Source organism: Ciconia boyciana, chromosome 9 (assembly GCF_034638445.1).
Source record: "Ciconia boyciana chromosome 9, ASM3463844v1, whole genome shotgun sequence".
Classification (NCBI taxonomy): Eukaryota; Metazoa; Chordata; class Aves; order Ciconiiformes; family Ciconiidae; genus Ciconia; species Ciconia boyciana.
The window spans coordinates 36,019,459-36,035,435 of NC_132942.1; the positions used below are offsets into that span (position 1 = coordinate 36,019,459).

Sequence of the window (15,977 nt, forward strand, 5' to 3'; positions counted from 1 at the left end):
GCTAGAATACTGTTAGGAGTTCGGACAAGCAAACTGGTAATAGTGCCTTGATTCCTATGGTCTTTCAAAATGTAGCACTTCTGTAAATTGACAGGCATGTCTGTATATGCAAGCACCAAAATGTAGCTCGGATCAAAAATGGAATTATTAAATAATAAAAGTTTGAACTGTTATAGTTAGTATCTTCTAAGTGTCTCAAAGCATATTATAAATATAGTACACAGTCCTTGAGTTTCATTATCCTCACCTCATGGATAACAAGGCAAAATAAGGTTGGGAAAAGAAATAAAGGAGTTTCTGCTATAAGGCTCTCAAGTTAACTATATTTCAACCAATATATTAACTAACAAGTCAAGAATCTGTAAAGGAATACAAATGAATATGATCCCTTGTACCCCAGAATATTATTACTAGGAAAATTTTGCTAAATGAGAATCAGTGAAGTTCTTCATGCCACCCCTTCTGAAAAATAACTTAGATTGGTGATTTTAAGTCTTGTGGTGGGGAACAATCAGTTTTATTGTTATTGGTTTTGCTATGTTTTCCTGGTGGACTATATTTTCAGTTACAGGGGAAAGACAGTACTGAATCTAACTGAATACTATACCTTCATCCTACTGATTGCATTATTCATTAAGTATACAATACAATTCACTATTTCATATAATATTTGATATGTCTTCTTGTAGTTTGCTTTTATAATCTCAAAATAAATGAAGTGCATTAAATTGTAGAATGTAGTTTATAGCTTTAAAACCATACAAAAATTAAATATTTGTGCCTTTTTTATTGGATGACCAGAGTTTCAAGAAACAAAGAATATAAAAGGCTTCCTTTTATATTTTGCTTCACCATGGTAGAAGAGATCATGTTCTTTAACCCAACTACTGAAAAAACCCTGTAAATAAGATAAAATTTATTTCTGAAGGAAGGTATAGTTCAGTTTCTCCCAGAAACTGAACACCTTGAGGGATTCAGCATTTAAAGCTCTTTACAGTAGCTAAGCTTTTACAATAACCTTGTGAGCAAAACATTATCCTTCTGTTGTGCATGAGTAAATCACCCTTAAAGAAGCTTAAGTACCATGTTCAAGGTCACAGAATGGACACATTCTGTGAATAAATAAGATTATTTTATTAGACTGAGTAGTTGTAGCAGGGGAAAAACTGGACAAAGATTTGGTATACAAGCCCTCTTTAACTTTTGTGAGAGACTGAGTGAGCAGAAACCTACTTATATGCCTAGAATGAGAGAAAACATTGAAAATATTGATCAGTGACCTGCTCTGTGAAAGTGTGTACCAATATTAATGCAGCAGTACTGTGGTAGCTGGATTAAGCTATATATGGTAAGTAATATTAGTTAAATTTTAATCAGGGAAGTATTTTAATTTACCCCTAAGATTTTATTTGGCTATCAAATATGTAGGGTATTTTGAAAGACTTTTTAAAAATTTAAAAAGGGTCTCTTCATGGAGGTTTTAATTTTAACATAAGATTCATATCAACAATTTAACTCTGACCAGGCAAGAGGTCATTTAAGATGCACAAAATGTGTCAGAATTGGAGTGAAAGGATTAAGCCGAAGTAGAAACCATTAGTCCCAAAAGATGGGAAGAATAGTTTTTAAACAGAGGTAAGCTTTCTAGAACTTTAAAAAAAGCCCAGAGACTTGGGAGGGATAACTCTTATCTGTACTTACACTATTCTACTATAGCATAATCACAGTTTCTACAAAACTGAAGGTAAACAATCAAATCATTCCTTGATCCAAAATAGATGCATCAGTTGAAGATATCAAACAGCATTTCTATTAATGAAAGTCCAAGAAACACAGTGCTGGAAGTAGGGAGAGGTAGGTCTGTTCAAAATAAAGGACAAAGATGCACACTTGATTTTAAAGTCTCATTTATCTCATTTGTTAAAGAAATTAAGATACATTAAATAGATTTTCTGCAATACCAGTTTGCATTACTAGCAAAGTTACATTCATAATAGCTAAAAACATTGCATTTTGTAATGATTTTCCGTTTCCTTTAGCATCTGCTGTATAAGAATCTCACATCTAAAACAATGCTGAATTAGCCCTCAACATCCCTGTGAGGTAGGTCAGTGTTACCCTCATTTTATATAAAATGAAACTGAGGAATGGGAAGTTTAAGGTCAGTGTACCAGGAAAACTGTAGAAGAGTTCTGCCTAGAATTCTAGTCTTCTATTCCTTGTACTGTGCTTCACACCTAGTGTCTTTCTCCCTTTCTGAAAAAGGAGAACAGCCGATAGCAACTGTTCTTCTCCATTTTCCCCCTGCTTTCCTTTACATTGTACATCTTTGATTTCTCCATCTAAGCTGATGAAAATTGATAAACATCAGCAATTTCTATCTGAACTGTACAGATGAAGTAGAACATTTGAAGCCCAGAATTAAAGTAACTGAAAATAGACTGTGGGTAGTTACAGATAACATCGCTGTATTCAGTACCAGAGACACAAGTCAGTTTTGTCACTAAGCTGCAGAAGCAGTAATACTAACCCATGTCTTTTCTAAAGCAACTTTCTTTTGAAGAAGAAAAAGTACTAAGGACTGATGAAACCTCGTATCTGCAGGGAGTATCCCTGACAGACTGCCATAGCAAGGGGATGATTTGTGCAGTAATGCACGTTCAGTGCAGTCAAGGTCTACCCATGTTAGGTCCCTAAAGTGAACAAAATACCTACTTTCTTTAGGGCAGACAATGAAGGAGGTCATATTGCAGAGCAAATCACTTAACTGAGGTAGAATTTGAACAATTGAGAACCACAAAACACATCTGAATTGCTATCGATGTTCTTTTCAAGAAAATTGACAAGGGCATTATAGTTATATATGCTGCATGGGCTAGAAGAACAGATGTCTGAACAACTGTGCCATAAAATGCGCTGCTTTTAAACACAGCATTTACATTGTTATTTTAAATTAGTTATATAATAGCATCTTGGAACAATAACTTTAAAATAGATATGTAGTTTTTATACCAGTGCCTACTTGAGGTGAGTAAAGAACTTTTTTCTAGTGCTACTCATGTGCACTGTGTCAGACAGCAAGAATACAGTGAAAGCAATCTTTAAATCAGACAGAGCTCAGCAAATGCCAACAAGAGATCGGTAAGCAAAATTTAAGTTCAGTTTGTCCAAAATTCTTGACTACTGTTTCATCATGTATTAAATGAGACAATTAGAAGTTGTGGCCATCAGTACTTGTAGATAACTACATAATTTCCTATTTTATATTAAGTAGGATTTTTATTTCATCTTAGTTTTCAGAGTTTCAGGTCTTGCAGACCACTAGTTCACTCAACTATCCCTTATATTAAAAAGGACTAGATAAAAAGATCCCATTTCTCAAAAGAATGAGCAATTCAAATAAAATATATAATCAGAAGATTGTCCCCCTCCAAGTAGAGTGTTCATGGAAATGGCCATCTTGGGTGTTCCATGAGTGATCTGAAGACCAGAGTTTCTGTTTATAGTATCTCAGATGTGGAAGCTCTTGGATATCTCAGGGCTGTTACTGGTTTTCCTCAGGCCTTGAAGGAAGCCCGAACTACTCTCCCCTTAAGAGGCTGAGGGGGGCGAAAATTATTCACCATTTGGATCCTCTGGTCTTCCTCACTGGTGAAGAGAAGCATGCGGAATTTCTCCATCTGTAAATTCAGGTGAAAGAATTTACTGCTTAAGAGGGCAATCAATATTAATGTTTTTTAAGAAGGACCAGAGGAAAGTATCAGTACATTCTAATCTGTTAATAGACCAGGTTCAAGCAAAGATCCTAGAGAGTATTAACAGAAAAAAACAGAAGCCCTGATTATTAAACAGGCTGACTATTCACAGGCTAATGGTCTTAACTTAGCCCCATAGCAAATCAAAACAGTCACTGCCTGTTTATCCCATGTTGAATCCTACAAGAACTGGGAAGGTATCAAAAGTTTACCTGTTTCTCAGAAATCCTGATGGGTTCTTTCAGCACTATCCATGTTACACTCTCATTAAGGGGTGGTGTTGTCAAAGAACCAAGGTATGTCCAATAATCTAAACTCAAAGGCAGGAGACATTTGGGGTTGAAGCTTCTAAATTGAGCTTTTGTTCCCTGGAAAAAAATTGATACTTTAAATTTATCTTTTTATTTTTAAGTGCAGGCTAAAGAACTCTTCTTGAAAGAGGAAAAAAATGCTGAAGTAATATAAAAAAGTAGGGGAAACGAAAAGTCTATCAAGGTTTGGTTGCCTTATAACAGCTATTATCCAAGAGTAGCATGGCAAGTGTGATGCCTGCTGCTTGGCTTACTGGACTTTGAGTTCTTGTCCCATTGCCTCTACCAAAATTCACCTCTTGTCACAAAAGGTCTAAAAATAATGCAGGAAGTGTATTCTGTATATAGTGTTCAGTGTGAACTATAGATACCGTGCAGAATTCCTTGTCTCATTAGTTGCTATTTTCTATGCTTCCCATCTATTTCAGTAGAAAATTTGAAACTATGGAAGACGTGGCCCCAAACAGTCATTGTCTGTTAGGACAAATATTGGCTTTAAAAATCAAATGTTCAAGTCTAAAATTAGAGGAAAGTGGATCAACAAAAAGACCAGTAGAAATAGGAGGTGCTGCCTAAAGTAGTGATTGCCTGAACTACCAGTCTAGGGCAAGATTTTTCAGCCTGTAGGAGTATCTGAAAGGTACTTAGTCACTCAGAAAGCACTGTCCAATTGTCTGTAAAATTGCTCATAAGGAACAGAACGAGCAGCTTATCCCCAGTGGCAAACCTGCAGACCTTCCATCACTACAACTGAGGGATAACTATTTCTTCCCTGCAAGTGGAAGAAATCACTTGAACATCAAAGTATCATTTAGTGTGTCTGCAGGCTACATATTGCTGTGTAACTGCCTTCCTTTCCCATTTTTCACAAGCATATACAGAGGAGCTAGAAATAATATGCCCACTTAAGTATTAAATGTAGTTTATTTTGCCAATTAGAACTTATGCATGTTATAGAATGCATTAACCTCATGTAAATCCAGAAAGGATAACATTTGTAGTGGTCTAATCAGTGCGCACTTAAAGTGCAGCAGTTACCAATCCTCAAAGCTCTCCGATACATCTAGTTAAAGACCACCTTCAAGTATCACTAAGAATGGACTAGCTCAGGACCTCATTAAGATTGTCCCCCCACAGAGCTTTGCAGCAAAAGATAGACAGCCAGCTTTGACTTGTTCAAGGCTAGGCTCAATGGAAAAGGATTATGTTGCTGACTAAGACCTGAACCTGAAGGGTCATGGAGCTTTTGATTTTAGATACTCTGGGAAAGGTAGAACCTCTGAATGGCCAGTGGGTCAGCGTAGCCTTGGGAGGCACCCGAGATTAGGCAAATAAACTGAACTTTAGAGGGGAAGAGAATACAACTATAATGATGTTCTAATGATGGGAGGATTTGTGGTGGGCAATTTTCCATTTTTGTCTCCAACATGTACATGAGCTTGATTTTTAAAGGATATCCCAGAAACAATTAATTTAATGAGCTTAAAACTTACTTTAAATTTTACCATGTACAAAGCATCCGTGAGTCTATTCATATTGGCATGTTCTTTCCCAATCTAAAATAATGGAATAGACAGGTTAAATAAGAATGACTATAATTATACTTTAAATAGGTGTTGTTTTCTTATCTGAATCTCAACATTCCTAAAGTTTAACAGCAATTTGCAGTGAGTTACTGCTTCCAATAAGTCATCTGTTTTCCTTAAGCACTTCTTAAATATGTGGCTTGGTTCTCAAACACTTGACAGCATAATGCTTTTCATCATGTAAACATGCTATTTTTGTGCTCCTTACCTCCAAGAAAACACCAACTACTGCCAAGCCATCTGGGGCTGCTGCTGCTTCTCCAAATGTTGCATATTTTCTGGCATTCCAATGAACTAAGTGGAGCTTTAAAGAAAAATAAGAAATAAGAATTAAACAAATTAGTGATAGAAGCTGTGAACATAGGTTGTTTCATGTTAACAGGCACTAATGGTCATTCATAACAGAAGGTAGGTTTTGCTCCAAAAGCATCTTTGGAAAGATGAGCAAGTTCAATCTTTTGGACTAGTCCATAAGCATGGACAGACACTAAATGAAGTTTCTATATACCAGCCTTAATTTGAAACAAATCAGGCATTAACCTGTGACCCAACTTCCCTGGTATGAGCCTTCATCCAATGAAGCCCTATGCTCTGGTACTCACTGGTAGACTCCAGGATGCTATGCTACAGTAGTATTTGGGATAGATTGTGCTGGGAAAGGCCTGTGCCCTGTCCTAGCTTTGCAGAACTCTTGAGAGCCCTCAGATGAAGCCATTTCAAGCTATGGATAGCACCTGCATGGTCATTTCACAGGTTGTGGTCATCAGCTGAAGCCTAAGCTAACTGTGCCAGGTAGCAGAGCTATACATGGCTTCTCAGCATCATGTTTGTCAGTATATCCTTCCCATCTGGATACGTAAAAGGATACAATCAATTGTGTGCAGCTGGCTAAACTACACAGCAAAGGACTGTTAGAGGTGCTGTGTGAGCACAGGAGCTAAACTGTGGGGCTAGCTGTGTCCTGTTGAATAGGATAAGACGACTGAGAATCTTGGAGAAAGGGCTGCACTGGGCTGATAAGTTTGCATTCTAAAAACCAGGGTGACAACAGATAATAACTTCAGTGTAAGGAATAAAATTATTAAAGTCTGTGCTGACCTAACCATGGTGAGTAAGCAATCAGAATCCTAAGGGACATGCAGTCCTCACTGCAGACAAAGTAATTTGTCAACAGCATTTGCATAAGTTAATCCTATCTATAAAAATGCATCATTACCTCACATGGAAAAGGTTTGCCATCAATTGTATGCTCTGATCCCTGGCTGTGCTTTATCCCCCAGTGAAAGTGAAACTGCTTTAGCCGAAATGGATTCTCAAAGGGACCACCGCTGATTACTAGGCAGAAAAAAAAGAAAGAAAAAGCTTAAGCATTCTGGCTTTTTAGCTTCCTGTTAGTAAAAACTAGCCACCATTGGCACAATAGTGGAAAAAAGCCAGCAGCATCTCCCAGTTGCCAATAGCAGAGATATGCATCATCCAGATATTTAGAAGGGTTGGATTTCTTAATGGAAAGCATCTGAGTTCATGTAAAAATTTAAGTTAAAAACATTGAATGGCTACTTGTACAGAATTTTGTAGCTTTTTTGAAAGAGTATATTTGACATGAGATGTGGTAACTTTATGGTTATGCCTTTCTTGTTAAACACAATAAGTTCAAGTTGAATATTAAAAAAATAAATCACAAATTGAAACTCATGTACCTAAAATATTTTTGACAGTGCTACTTGAGATTTTGTGCAAGAGTGTAGATACCTTGAGCATCAGGTAGACAATTCAGCTAAGTATTTCCTCTTTAAACTGTCTTTCCTTCCTGTGGAGGTTATCTATATTCTGTTTTCTTTAAATACCTGATCCCATAGAAGAGGTAATACAATAGCTTGTACTTTACATGACACCATTCAGAATCTCAAATCGCCTTATAAGGGTAAGGAAACGCTACAGAGAAACTTCATACATCATTTAGAAATAACACTTAAGAACAGATGAATGTTTAAGATGCCACCTATAGAAGATACTTTATCAACAGCATCAGTAATCCTCCTGTAATTTTATATGGCACTAAATCAAATACATTTTGCTCAACAGACATGAAAACCTGATCAAAGTCTTATATTAAGAAAATTAGAATTACGTTTACTATCTGTAAAGCACTTATCCTCAGTGTAGTCCATAACATTTTATTAAAAAATTAAAGCTGGGGCTGGCTTGCACAGCACTACCACATGTGCATAGTTCCAGCTGCCCTTTATGCAGGAAACTGGCCTTGCCAAAGTAAAGGTTTCAGTATTAATTAAGAATATAAGTACCTCCTAGTATGTTTTTCTGGACTTAGCAATGGAATGCATCACTCATCTCAAACATTATTTTAAGACATCTAGCTATGATGGGTTACTGTCAAAATTCTGTTGTGTCATTTCTGCAGAGCTGTGAGTCACTAGATCTATTTCAACACAACTAAAAACACTTTAAACCATGTTTTCAACTCCTAGCAGTCATCTTCCTTGAAAGTGTTGTTAAAAACAAGGCACATGCTTAGTGTAGAAACAGCAGAGGTCTTCATTCCTGCACATGCTCTGAGTCTATATCTAAATGCAGAGTAATAGATTATGTTCTTAAACTTACCAATCTGGATAAAGTTCATTGTTACTTAGATATAGTTCAGCTTAGAATTGCACAAAAGTAGCTAGCAAGCTAAAATAATACTTCAGATGTATTTTACAAATTCTCTTTGTAGGGTGACGTGCTTAATGGATCTGTGTAGTAAGATTCTTGAAAATGCACATCCAGTCTTCTCTTCAAATTCAGTAAATATGCTTGAAAACTTGACCATTCAGTTGGGCAGTTTCTCAGATTCATTCCAGAAGAGAAATCTTAAAACAAGATGGCTGGAACTTTAACCCTCAGCCCTTACTTCAAAGGGTTACCAGCACAGACAAATCACTTCATAGAAAAAGTAACTTGTTTTGAGTACCTAGGATATCCTGTTTAGTTAGAATCAATAAACACACCCAAATGGAATACAAAATCAGCTGATAGAAAAAATACTCTGAACAATTTTTAAACCTAAAATGCATGCTTTCCATTTATCAGCTACTTCATCTCCATTTGAATGCTCTTCCCCTACCCCCCAGATGTAAAAGCAAGGTCTACCATGGAAGTAGAATTAACAGAAGTAATCAATCACTTACAGCATTTATATTCTCTGCCAAGAGCTAAGAGACAAGAATAATATACAACTGCAGATAGTCCAACATCCACAAGCTGCTACCAACTCAGAATTAGCTGAAGATTTTATAATTTCTGAAGAAACTGAACTGGGAGGAAAGGGAGGCAGGGAGGAAAGAAGAAAACAATGCAAGGTAACGGTTAATGACTGGTCCAGATAAAACTTGGTGTAGTGGACTATGATTATGACGACTACACTGTATGACCTGATCTCTGCTAATCCTCTTCTCTCCCTGCCCCTGTGGATGGAATCTGGGCAGTGAGCCAGACAGAGCTGGCATGTGTGTTCGCATCTTTGATTTGGATGAGCATGGAAACAGGTCAGTGGGGAGTGTATATACCTACTCTGCATGCTGGACGTGGTCTAGGAGTGCTGGAGAGATGCATGGATTCCCTGTCCAGCAAACTGGCAATCCCCATTTAAGAGGGAAGCACTGCAAACAAACTTCTGATTTTCCTGATGCAAGAGCTTTTCCTAATGCAGAAACACTATTCTGCTGTGCAATATTACATTGCTAGAGAGACTTAACTGAAGACAAGAAATGTGAGGCTCAAGAAAACAAAGTATAAAGGGCTCTGGTCATATGCCTTGATCTAAACTGAAATTATACACCATAAAATATATTATACAGGATGTACTTAATTGTTTCCCTCACTAAGTCACAAAATGGTATTCAGAGTTAGTTGGCTGTGTGTTAGTCTCACCTGTCTTGTCATCAGTATCTTCAAACTCAACCATAACCGAATGGCCATTGTTGGAGATGTTGAGAGATGTACATGATTCATAGGAGACAATAAGTGGCTTCAGATTAGGGTCATAAACCGCTCTTGCAGGAACTATATCAATAGGTGACTGGCGGTTCCCTTGGGCAATAGGATAAGACTTGTGCCACTCTGAAGGTCCTTCAAAAGGAAAGAAAGGAAAGCACCATTATTTGCTTCCTATTATACACAAAAGAATCATTACAGGTTTTCACAAGTATTGGAGTAAAGCTTGCTGAGTAGCAGTAACTTGAAAGTTTGGTATCTGAGAAGTTCACTTAAATTCTAAGCTGGTGTGTTTTTATTAGCACAAAGGCTGCAACAAGATGTGGGATTCAAGTATCTCGTACAAAACACACTGAGGAAATCACAGCACATCAGACTGCTGTCTCTTCAGTCACTTGTGACACTAATTTTCTGCAGAGTTTGTAATTACATTGCTAAGGTATCCAAAGACCTTCCACGGTGGGTACAAGTGTAAACACACTTGCATGCACACATACACTCCCCCAAAGAAACAGCATTTCATTCTTCCTGGGAAAGATAGTGTAAAAGCTCCGGTGATTCAAATTAGATACCGATGACTCAATCTCTTAGCTACTGACTATGCAGTTATTTTTAAAACCATTTTATGACTGCAGTAAATCTTTGAGGCAGCTTCATTCTTCGCTCATGCCCATTATGGTATCTCTCTACCCTGAGTGAAGGGTATAGTGTGATAATTAACATTTTTGGACTTCCTGACCTCAGTAGAGTGGTGAGAAAGACCAATTTAATAACACAGCTCCCTGCTGCCAGAGCTGGAACTTTCTTATGCTGTTTGAGATAACAAAACCTTATCGGTATCAAAGAATTACTTATTATTACCACTTCTTTTTCTACTTTGGTATGGTAGTGCAAGAAGCAATTAAATTCTTCTACTGCTTATGTTCAGAAAGTATTAACAGTAACAATTTTACTTTAAAATTTCCAAGAAGCACATTTTTAATTGTAGCATTCTCACATACTTTCACAAGCAGAAACTTTTTTAGTCAAGCACATGTATTTGCCCTCCTTGAGTTTATGTAACAAAAACAGTTATCTGTTATACTCTTATTTGTCTTTGGCATTTTCTGAAAAGCTAAGCTTATAAAATAATATCTTTTCTCAGCCTGCCTATAAAGCAGATTTAGGATTTAAAAGCTGTTACACAAGCTTAGGCAATATAATTTGTCTCTTATGAGCTTTGTAAGAACATACATGATTATTACTACTACCTATATGCCCAAACACATGACCTTATCTACTAGCGCTAACCAGCTTCACTTAGTGTTCAAACTTGCTTTTGGACTCACAGAAACTAAAATAATTGCTGTTAAGAGAGAGACGGGCTCCTGAAGGTTATGCAAAATACTCTTGTTGGACACCCAGCAGCTAAAATAATTGCTGTCAAGAGAGACACTCTGGAAGGTTATGCAAAAGATTGTCTTATCGGCCAACACCAGTCACTCATCCACCCTTCTCTGCAAAGGATACAGGTGCTATAAAACACTAGTGTAGGAATCTTTCAGTAGCTTCACATATCCTCTCACTCTGTGGCACACATTCTTGGAGGAGAGAAGCAAAGGAAAATGACTAAATTAAAAACTGGCAAACCAGAAAGCATAAAATTGTTCTATAAGAGATCTGATACTGATCTGTAAAGTTTATTGATGTTCTCAAAATATATAACATATACCTTATTTTATGCACTTCTATGGAAGCCTAGATATCACATTTCAACAGCTGCATAGGATCAGAAGATCTATTACTACTCTACTAAATCTTCTTTACTTAAGCGAATTGCTTTTGGAGAGACAGACACAGTTAATCCTTTTCATAACAGCTTTTTGGAAAGGGACCCATCTGCAATATCTGCAGCCTGGAAAAAAAACCCCTCAGTACTGCTTTCCTCAGTTTTGGAACATTGATCTCAACAGTGAAAGGCAGCAGGTGTAAGTTTGTGCAGCTTTTGGTGCCACTTTCTGGGTGCTATTTATTATCCATAAAGTAATTAATTACCTGCTGTATATACTTGATGCTTGCAGACATCGAAATGCAGGCAGCTCTGCAGGGCTCAGGCAACAGTTCTGGAAAGAAAATGAGTGGGGGAAGAGAGAGAGATGCAGCACGGAAATGCTGGAACCTACCGTCATCCTGCCCATATCCCCAACCGTGGTGGCCAGTCATTACAGGGGAGCTGCACCCCGCTTTGCTCTCGGCTCTTTGATCAGGGCACTGCTGCTCACCTGCCTTTATAATGGCTCACCGTGGGATAGGGTCAGCCCCTTAAAGATACAGAGCAACCAAAGCGATTCCTGCAGGGCAGGGAAAGCACCCGCGTCCCTTCTGCTCCCGGTTTTGCTGCTCCTGCCTCTGCTGCTGCTCGCTGTGTTTGCTAACTCAGCACTGGAGAAGGAAAATGTAAAACCGAGATAACTGAAGTCCCAGGACTTAGAGAGGAACCAAGACTGTCCAGGTGGCACGGGGATCACATTTAGGAAAAAGTACTAGTATTTTCCCATTCTACACCACAAAGAAGCAAGAGCTGTAACCTGCTCTGACAGCAGGGCACAGTAAGGTGTGGAGATTGCAATGGGAACTGCCCTTCTCACTTCTGTGTTCTGCAGGGAGAAACATCACCCAGTTACTGCCTCTCTTTTCTTAAGCACTCTCTCCAGCTGCAAAAAATGAATGATGTTTCCACCTGATTTGTAATTAAAACTTCAGAATCACTGCTTAGATGAGAAGGAGAACATTCTCATCTCAGAAAAAATTACTTGTGCTACTTTTAAACAAGGTAAAAATCACACCAATAAAGGATAAATTAGCAATCTGGTTTATTTTTTTTTTCTTTGTAACTCTAAAGAAACTTATTAAAAAGACAAAAATAAAAGTGTGGTTATATTAGGGAACAGAACACAGCAGTCTTTAGAGAAAGGAGCTGATCCGTGAAGTCTCAGTTACCTGGGATGATCCAGTAGTTGCCTGCACCCTGCTAAACCCATGAAGAGGCTACAATGAGATCTCCAATTTGTGGCTGTAAAATGTCTTAAGACATCTTTGTGGCAAGAAAAAGAGCTCCTTGGTAGTAATTTTGTTAGATCTGAGGAAATGCTGTCTGTCAAGGTTATATTTTATAAACATATTGGTTTTCACAGACAATAGCACACAGAAATAAGGATGCTTCCATTATGCAATCAAGAAAATGGAAGGGAAAAAATCAATGAAAGCATTTTATGCAACTTTTATGTTGTGGTTCTGCCTTGTAAGAATTCATTTCCTTTTTCAGGAGCTTTCCATAGGATTCAGCTATAAAACCTTTGAGATTCACTGATGCAAGCTAAATCACTCAATAAGGGATGTAAACTGCTGTAAAGGTGTCCACAGAGTAGTTCTACAATGACTTACTCGGGTCAACTTCTCAAGTTATTTCTGTTAAACTACTGCGATCTACGCAGGTCCCTGCACGGGCCTGACACGCACCAGGCACTGCCACTGCAGGCACATCTGTGGCCACAGGTCCTCATGGTGACCCAAATACTGGGGGCAGTGCAGCAGCACTGCCATCGGGGTAAAATACTTCGCTGCTTAGCAGGACAAATGAGCTGCGAGAAGTTGTGATGCTTTGGTTCTTATTCTTGTGTGGCTGTGTGCCGTGTTTGTAGACAGGGAAGCCAGATGTGGACGGTCAGTCAGGTGCAAATAGTCAGGGAAAGCCGTTCTAGACCATGGGAAAAAAGGACAAAAAATACCAACCTACTAGTGTAAAGAAGAAATGGGAGAGGAATTTTGTATATTAAAAAAAGGGGACTATAGATTGGGGAAAACCGTATGCAAGATAGAGAATCCTGAGCAACTGTTTTCAAGAGAAACTTGACAACTGAGGCTCAGGTCTTGCTTGCAGGGCACAGTGCCATTGAAGCGGCCCAATGTCTACATGCATTTGACACCATTCACCGCGTCAGCTTTTATCTTCTCACATTCCAAAACGCATAGATGTCTACATATGAGGACTACAAAGGCAGGGCATAGGAAGACCTCTGAGACAAGAGAAAACATGCTGAAGACATGGCAGGAAGTGGACTCCACAAAATGGAGGTTTAAATGGTTGGATTTAGAAAAAGTGAAAAGGGGGAGTGACAGTACCTGAGAAGAAAGACAAGAATAGCTTGGATAAAATTCTAGCTATAAATGATAGCCAGTGTGTATATGACAGTTTAATGTGCTCTCCCATCCAGTCAGCCTTCTTTCTTTTTGAGGAAGACATTAGGTTTTCCTTAAAGCTAGAGTAATATTGCTGCTTATACAAATACTGCATTATTCTGTAACCCTGATGACTCTTGATACTTGCTGCCTCGAAGAATGGATTTTCACTGATTCTGTCCTCAAATTACCACTTATCACTTCAAAAGTTGCGGTAATAATCTAATTCTGATCTCAATTTTACTAGCTTGCATCGGGGAGAATGACATCACATTCATGAAGTCAAACTTATGGAAGTGAGAAGAACAGAGTGGTAGGTGCATAAAGGGTAGATTTCTCCAATGCTGAGCTACAAGTGAAGTACTTGTGATTTCCACAAATTTCTCACAGGCTTTGAGTACATCTCAAAAGTGCCTGCTTAGCAGTGAATGACAGGAAGATGTAGTTGCATCCAGTACAGTGAAACATTTCAAGCTGCCTTAAAGAATAATTCTGTCTTCCCCAGTCTTCAGACTTCCAGTTTTATTCCTCTTTGACAGTAATGATGAGTGAACGGAGCAGCAGCCTAGGACAAATAACATGGGTTCTTCTTCTGAACCTGTCACTATGTTGTGATACTGAACTAACAACAAACGCTTCCGTTTTCCCATCCCTATACATGGAATAATTATCTTTATTATTTAATTTGAGCTCCCTTTATTAAAATTGCTATATAAGAACTAACCATTACAGTTAGAAAGCTCCAAGTAAGATTGGAATGCCAAACAGAAGTTGATCATATTAAGCTTTGCAGGTTTGAGGAAATTGGATTTTTTAATCTGTAAGGCAAGTTGACTCTATACTACAGATCTGGAGTCATCGGGAGCTATTCACACAAGGAGGTCATGTCACTTGAGGATAATGCTTTTGGTATATATTACTGCATCACCGTAGAGGGGCAGAGCTGCATTTTAGGAGGCGTAAAAAGAAAGAATAGTTATTTGGTTCCAAGGCAAATGGCTAAATGACACTCTAAGTGTATTTGCTTCAGTAACTTGGCAATTATCTTTGCTGAGCATCTTTAATAATGGTGACATACATTTGAATGAGGTGTCATGTGCCTTCTTTATTTAATGCATATGAGTGTGTCTGAGGTGTCATTGCCTATTAACAAAAATATGGCAGAAGTACAGTCAGTTTGGGTACAGGCTGTTCGCTCTAGAGCCTTTGAAGTACAAGAGGTAGGAGCAGAATAAACGTTAAAACATTCATCACTCCAGAGCTTGCCTACACCTCAGGTTCTGGAAAGAGTATCTTGTTTATCCAGGCAGCTCATCTCTCTTCTTACATTGCCATTACTAATGCTGGCAGTTTCCAAATGGGAGTTATAGTAAGGTGACATCTGTTCTTTATGTGTGCGTTAAAATAATTTATAATGAATCCAGAAACTGCACAAAAATACTTCACAAGGTAAATATAAATCGGAGAGTGTACTGCCAACACTGAACATTAAAAAGCAGAATCATTCCAGATTTTTTTTTCATTTTTTAGTATTTTACTTAAAAAGTGACTGCCTACACTTGTTGATTGACAATAGAAATTTCAGATCTTATATTCTCAAGTTTTTCTTTGCAAACACAAAAACGTGATGACTGTATATGGAGATTCTCATGCGCCCAGTGTAACTTCGGGAGCTGAAAGTGGTAATCCTTCTCCCACAGCTACATAGTGAGATTCATGAGACTTCTAAGGGAAAGAACTCAACATTTATTTATCGGGAATCTCTTCCTGGCATGGCGGGGAGGGGGGAAGGGTCCCCAGGTAAAGAAGGGACTGAGAAGAGGACAAAAAGGACATGCATAAAATTAACAGACAATTTTGCAAGAGAAAAAACTTGAATAAAATATGGGCCAAGAGGAAAGAATTAATTTATTTGGAACATTCTTGGGGAAGTGGGGCAGAAAAAGAGGAACGGGGTACCTGGCTCCCTAGGCGTTTCCCAGCCTTCACACGCCATTTTTTGTTATTACTCGTCTTTGAGTTTTAAAGCTATACACTTGGCTGCTTTATACCAGAAATGGGGACTATATTTTGGAACTAGGTCTGAAATAATAGTTCTTGTAATTTATGGTTCG

At 38.1% G+C, this 15,977-nt stretch overlaps 1 protein-coding gene across 1 annotated transcript; it reads right to left on the reverse strand.

Annotated features, from left to right (window-relative positions):
• Positions 1–3,557: 3,557 nt before the first annotated feature.
• Positions 3,558–11,847, reverse strand: CA7 (carbonic anhydrase 7). Its single transcript, XM_072872626.1, has 7 exons — positions 11,808–11,847; positions 9,583–9,780; positions 6,869–6,987; positions 5,861–5,956; positions 5,560–5,622; positions 3,968–4,123; positions 3,558–3,680 (listed from the first exon to the last, which is right to left on the reverse strand). Exons 1-7 carry the CDS (start codon positions 11,845–11,847, stop codon positions 3,558–3,560), a joined length of 795 nt encoding a protein of 264 aa, XP_072728727.1.
• Between the last annotated feature and the right edge of the window lie 4,130 nt (positions 11,848–15,977).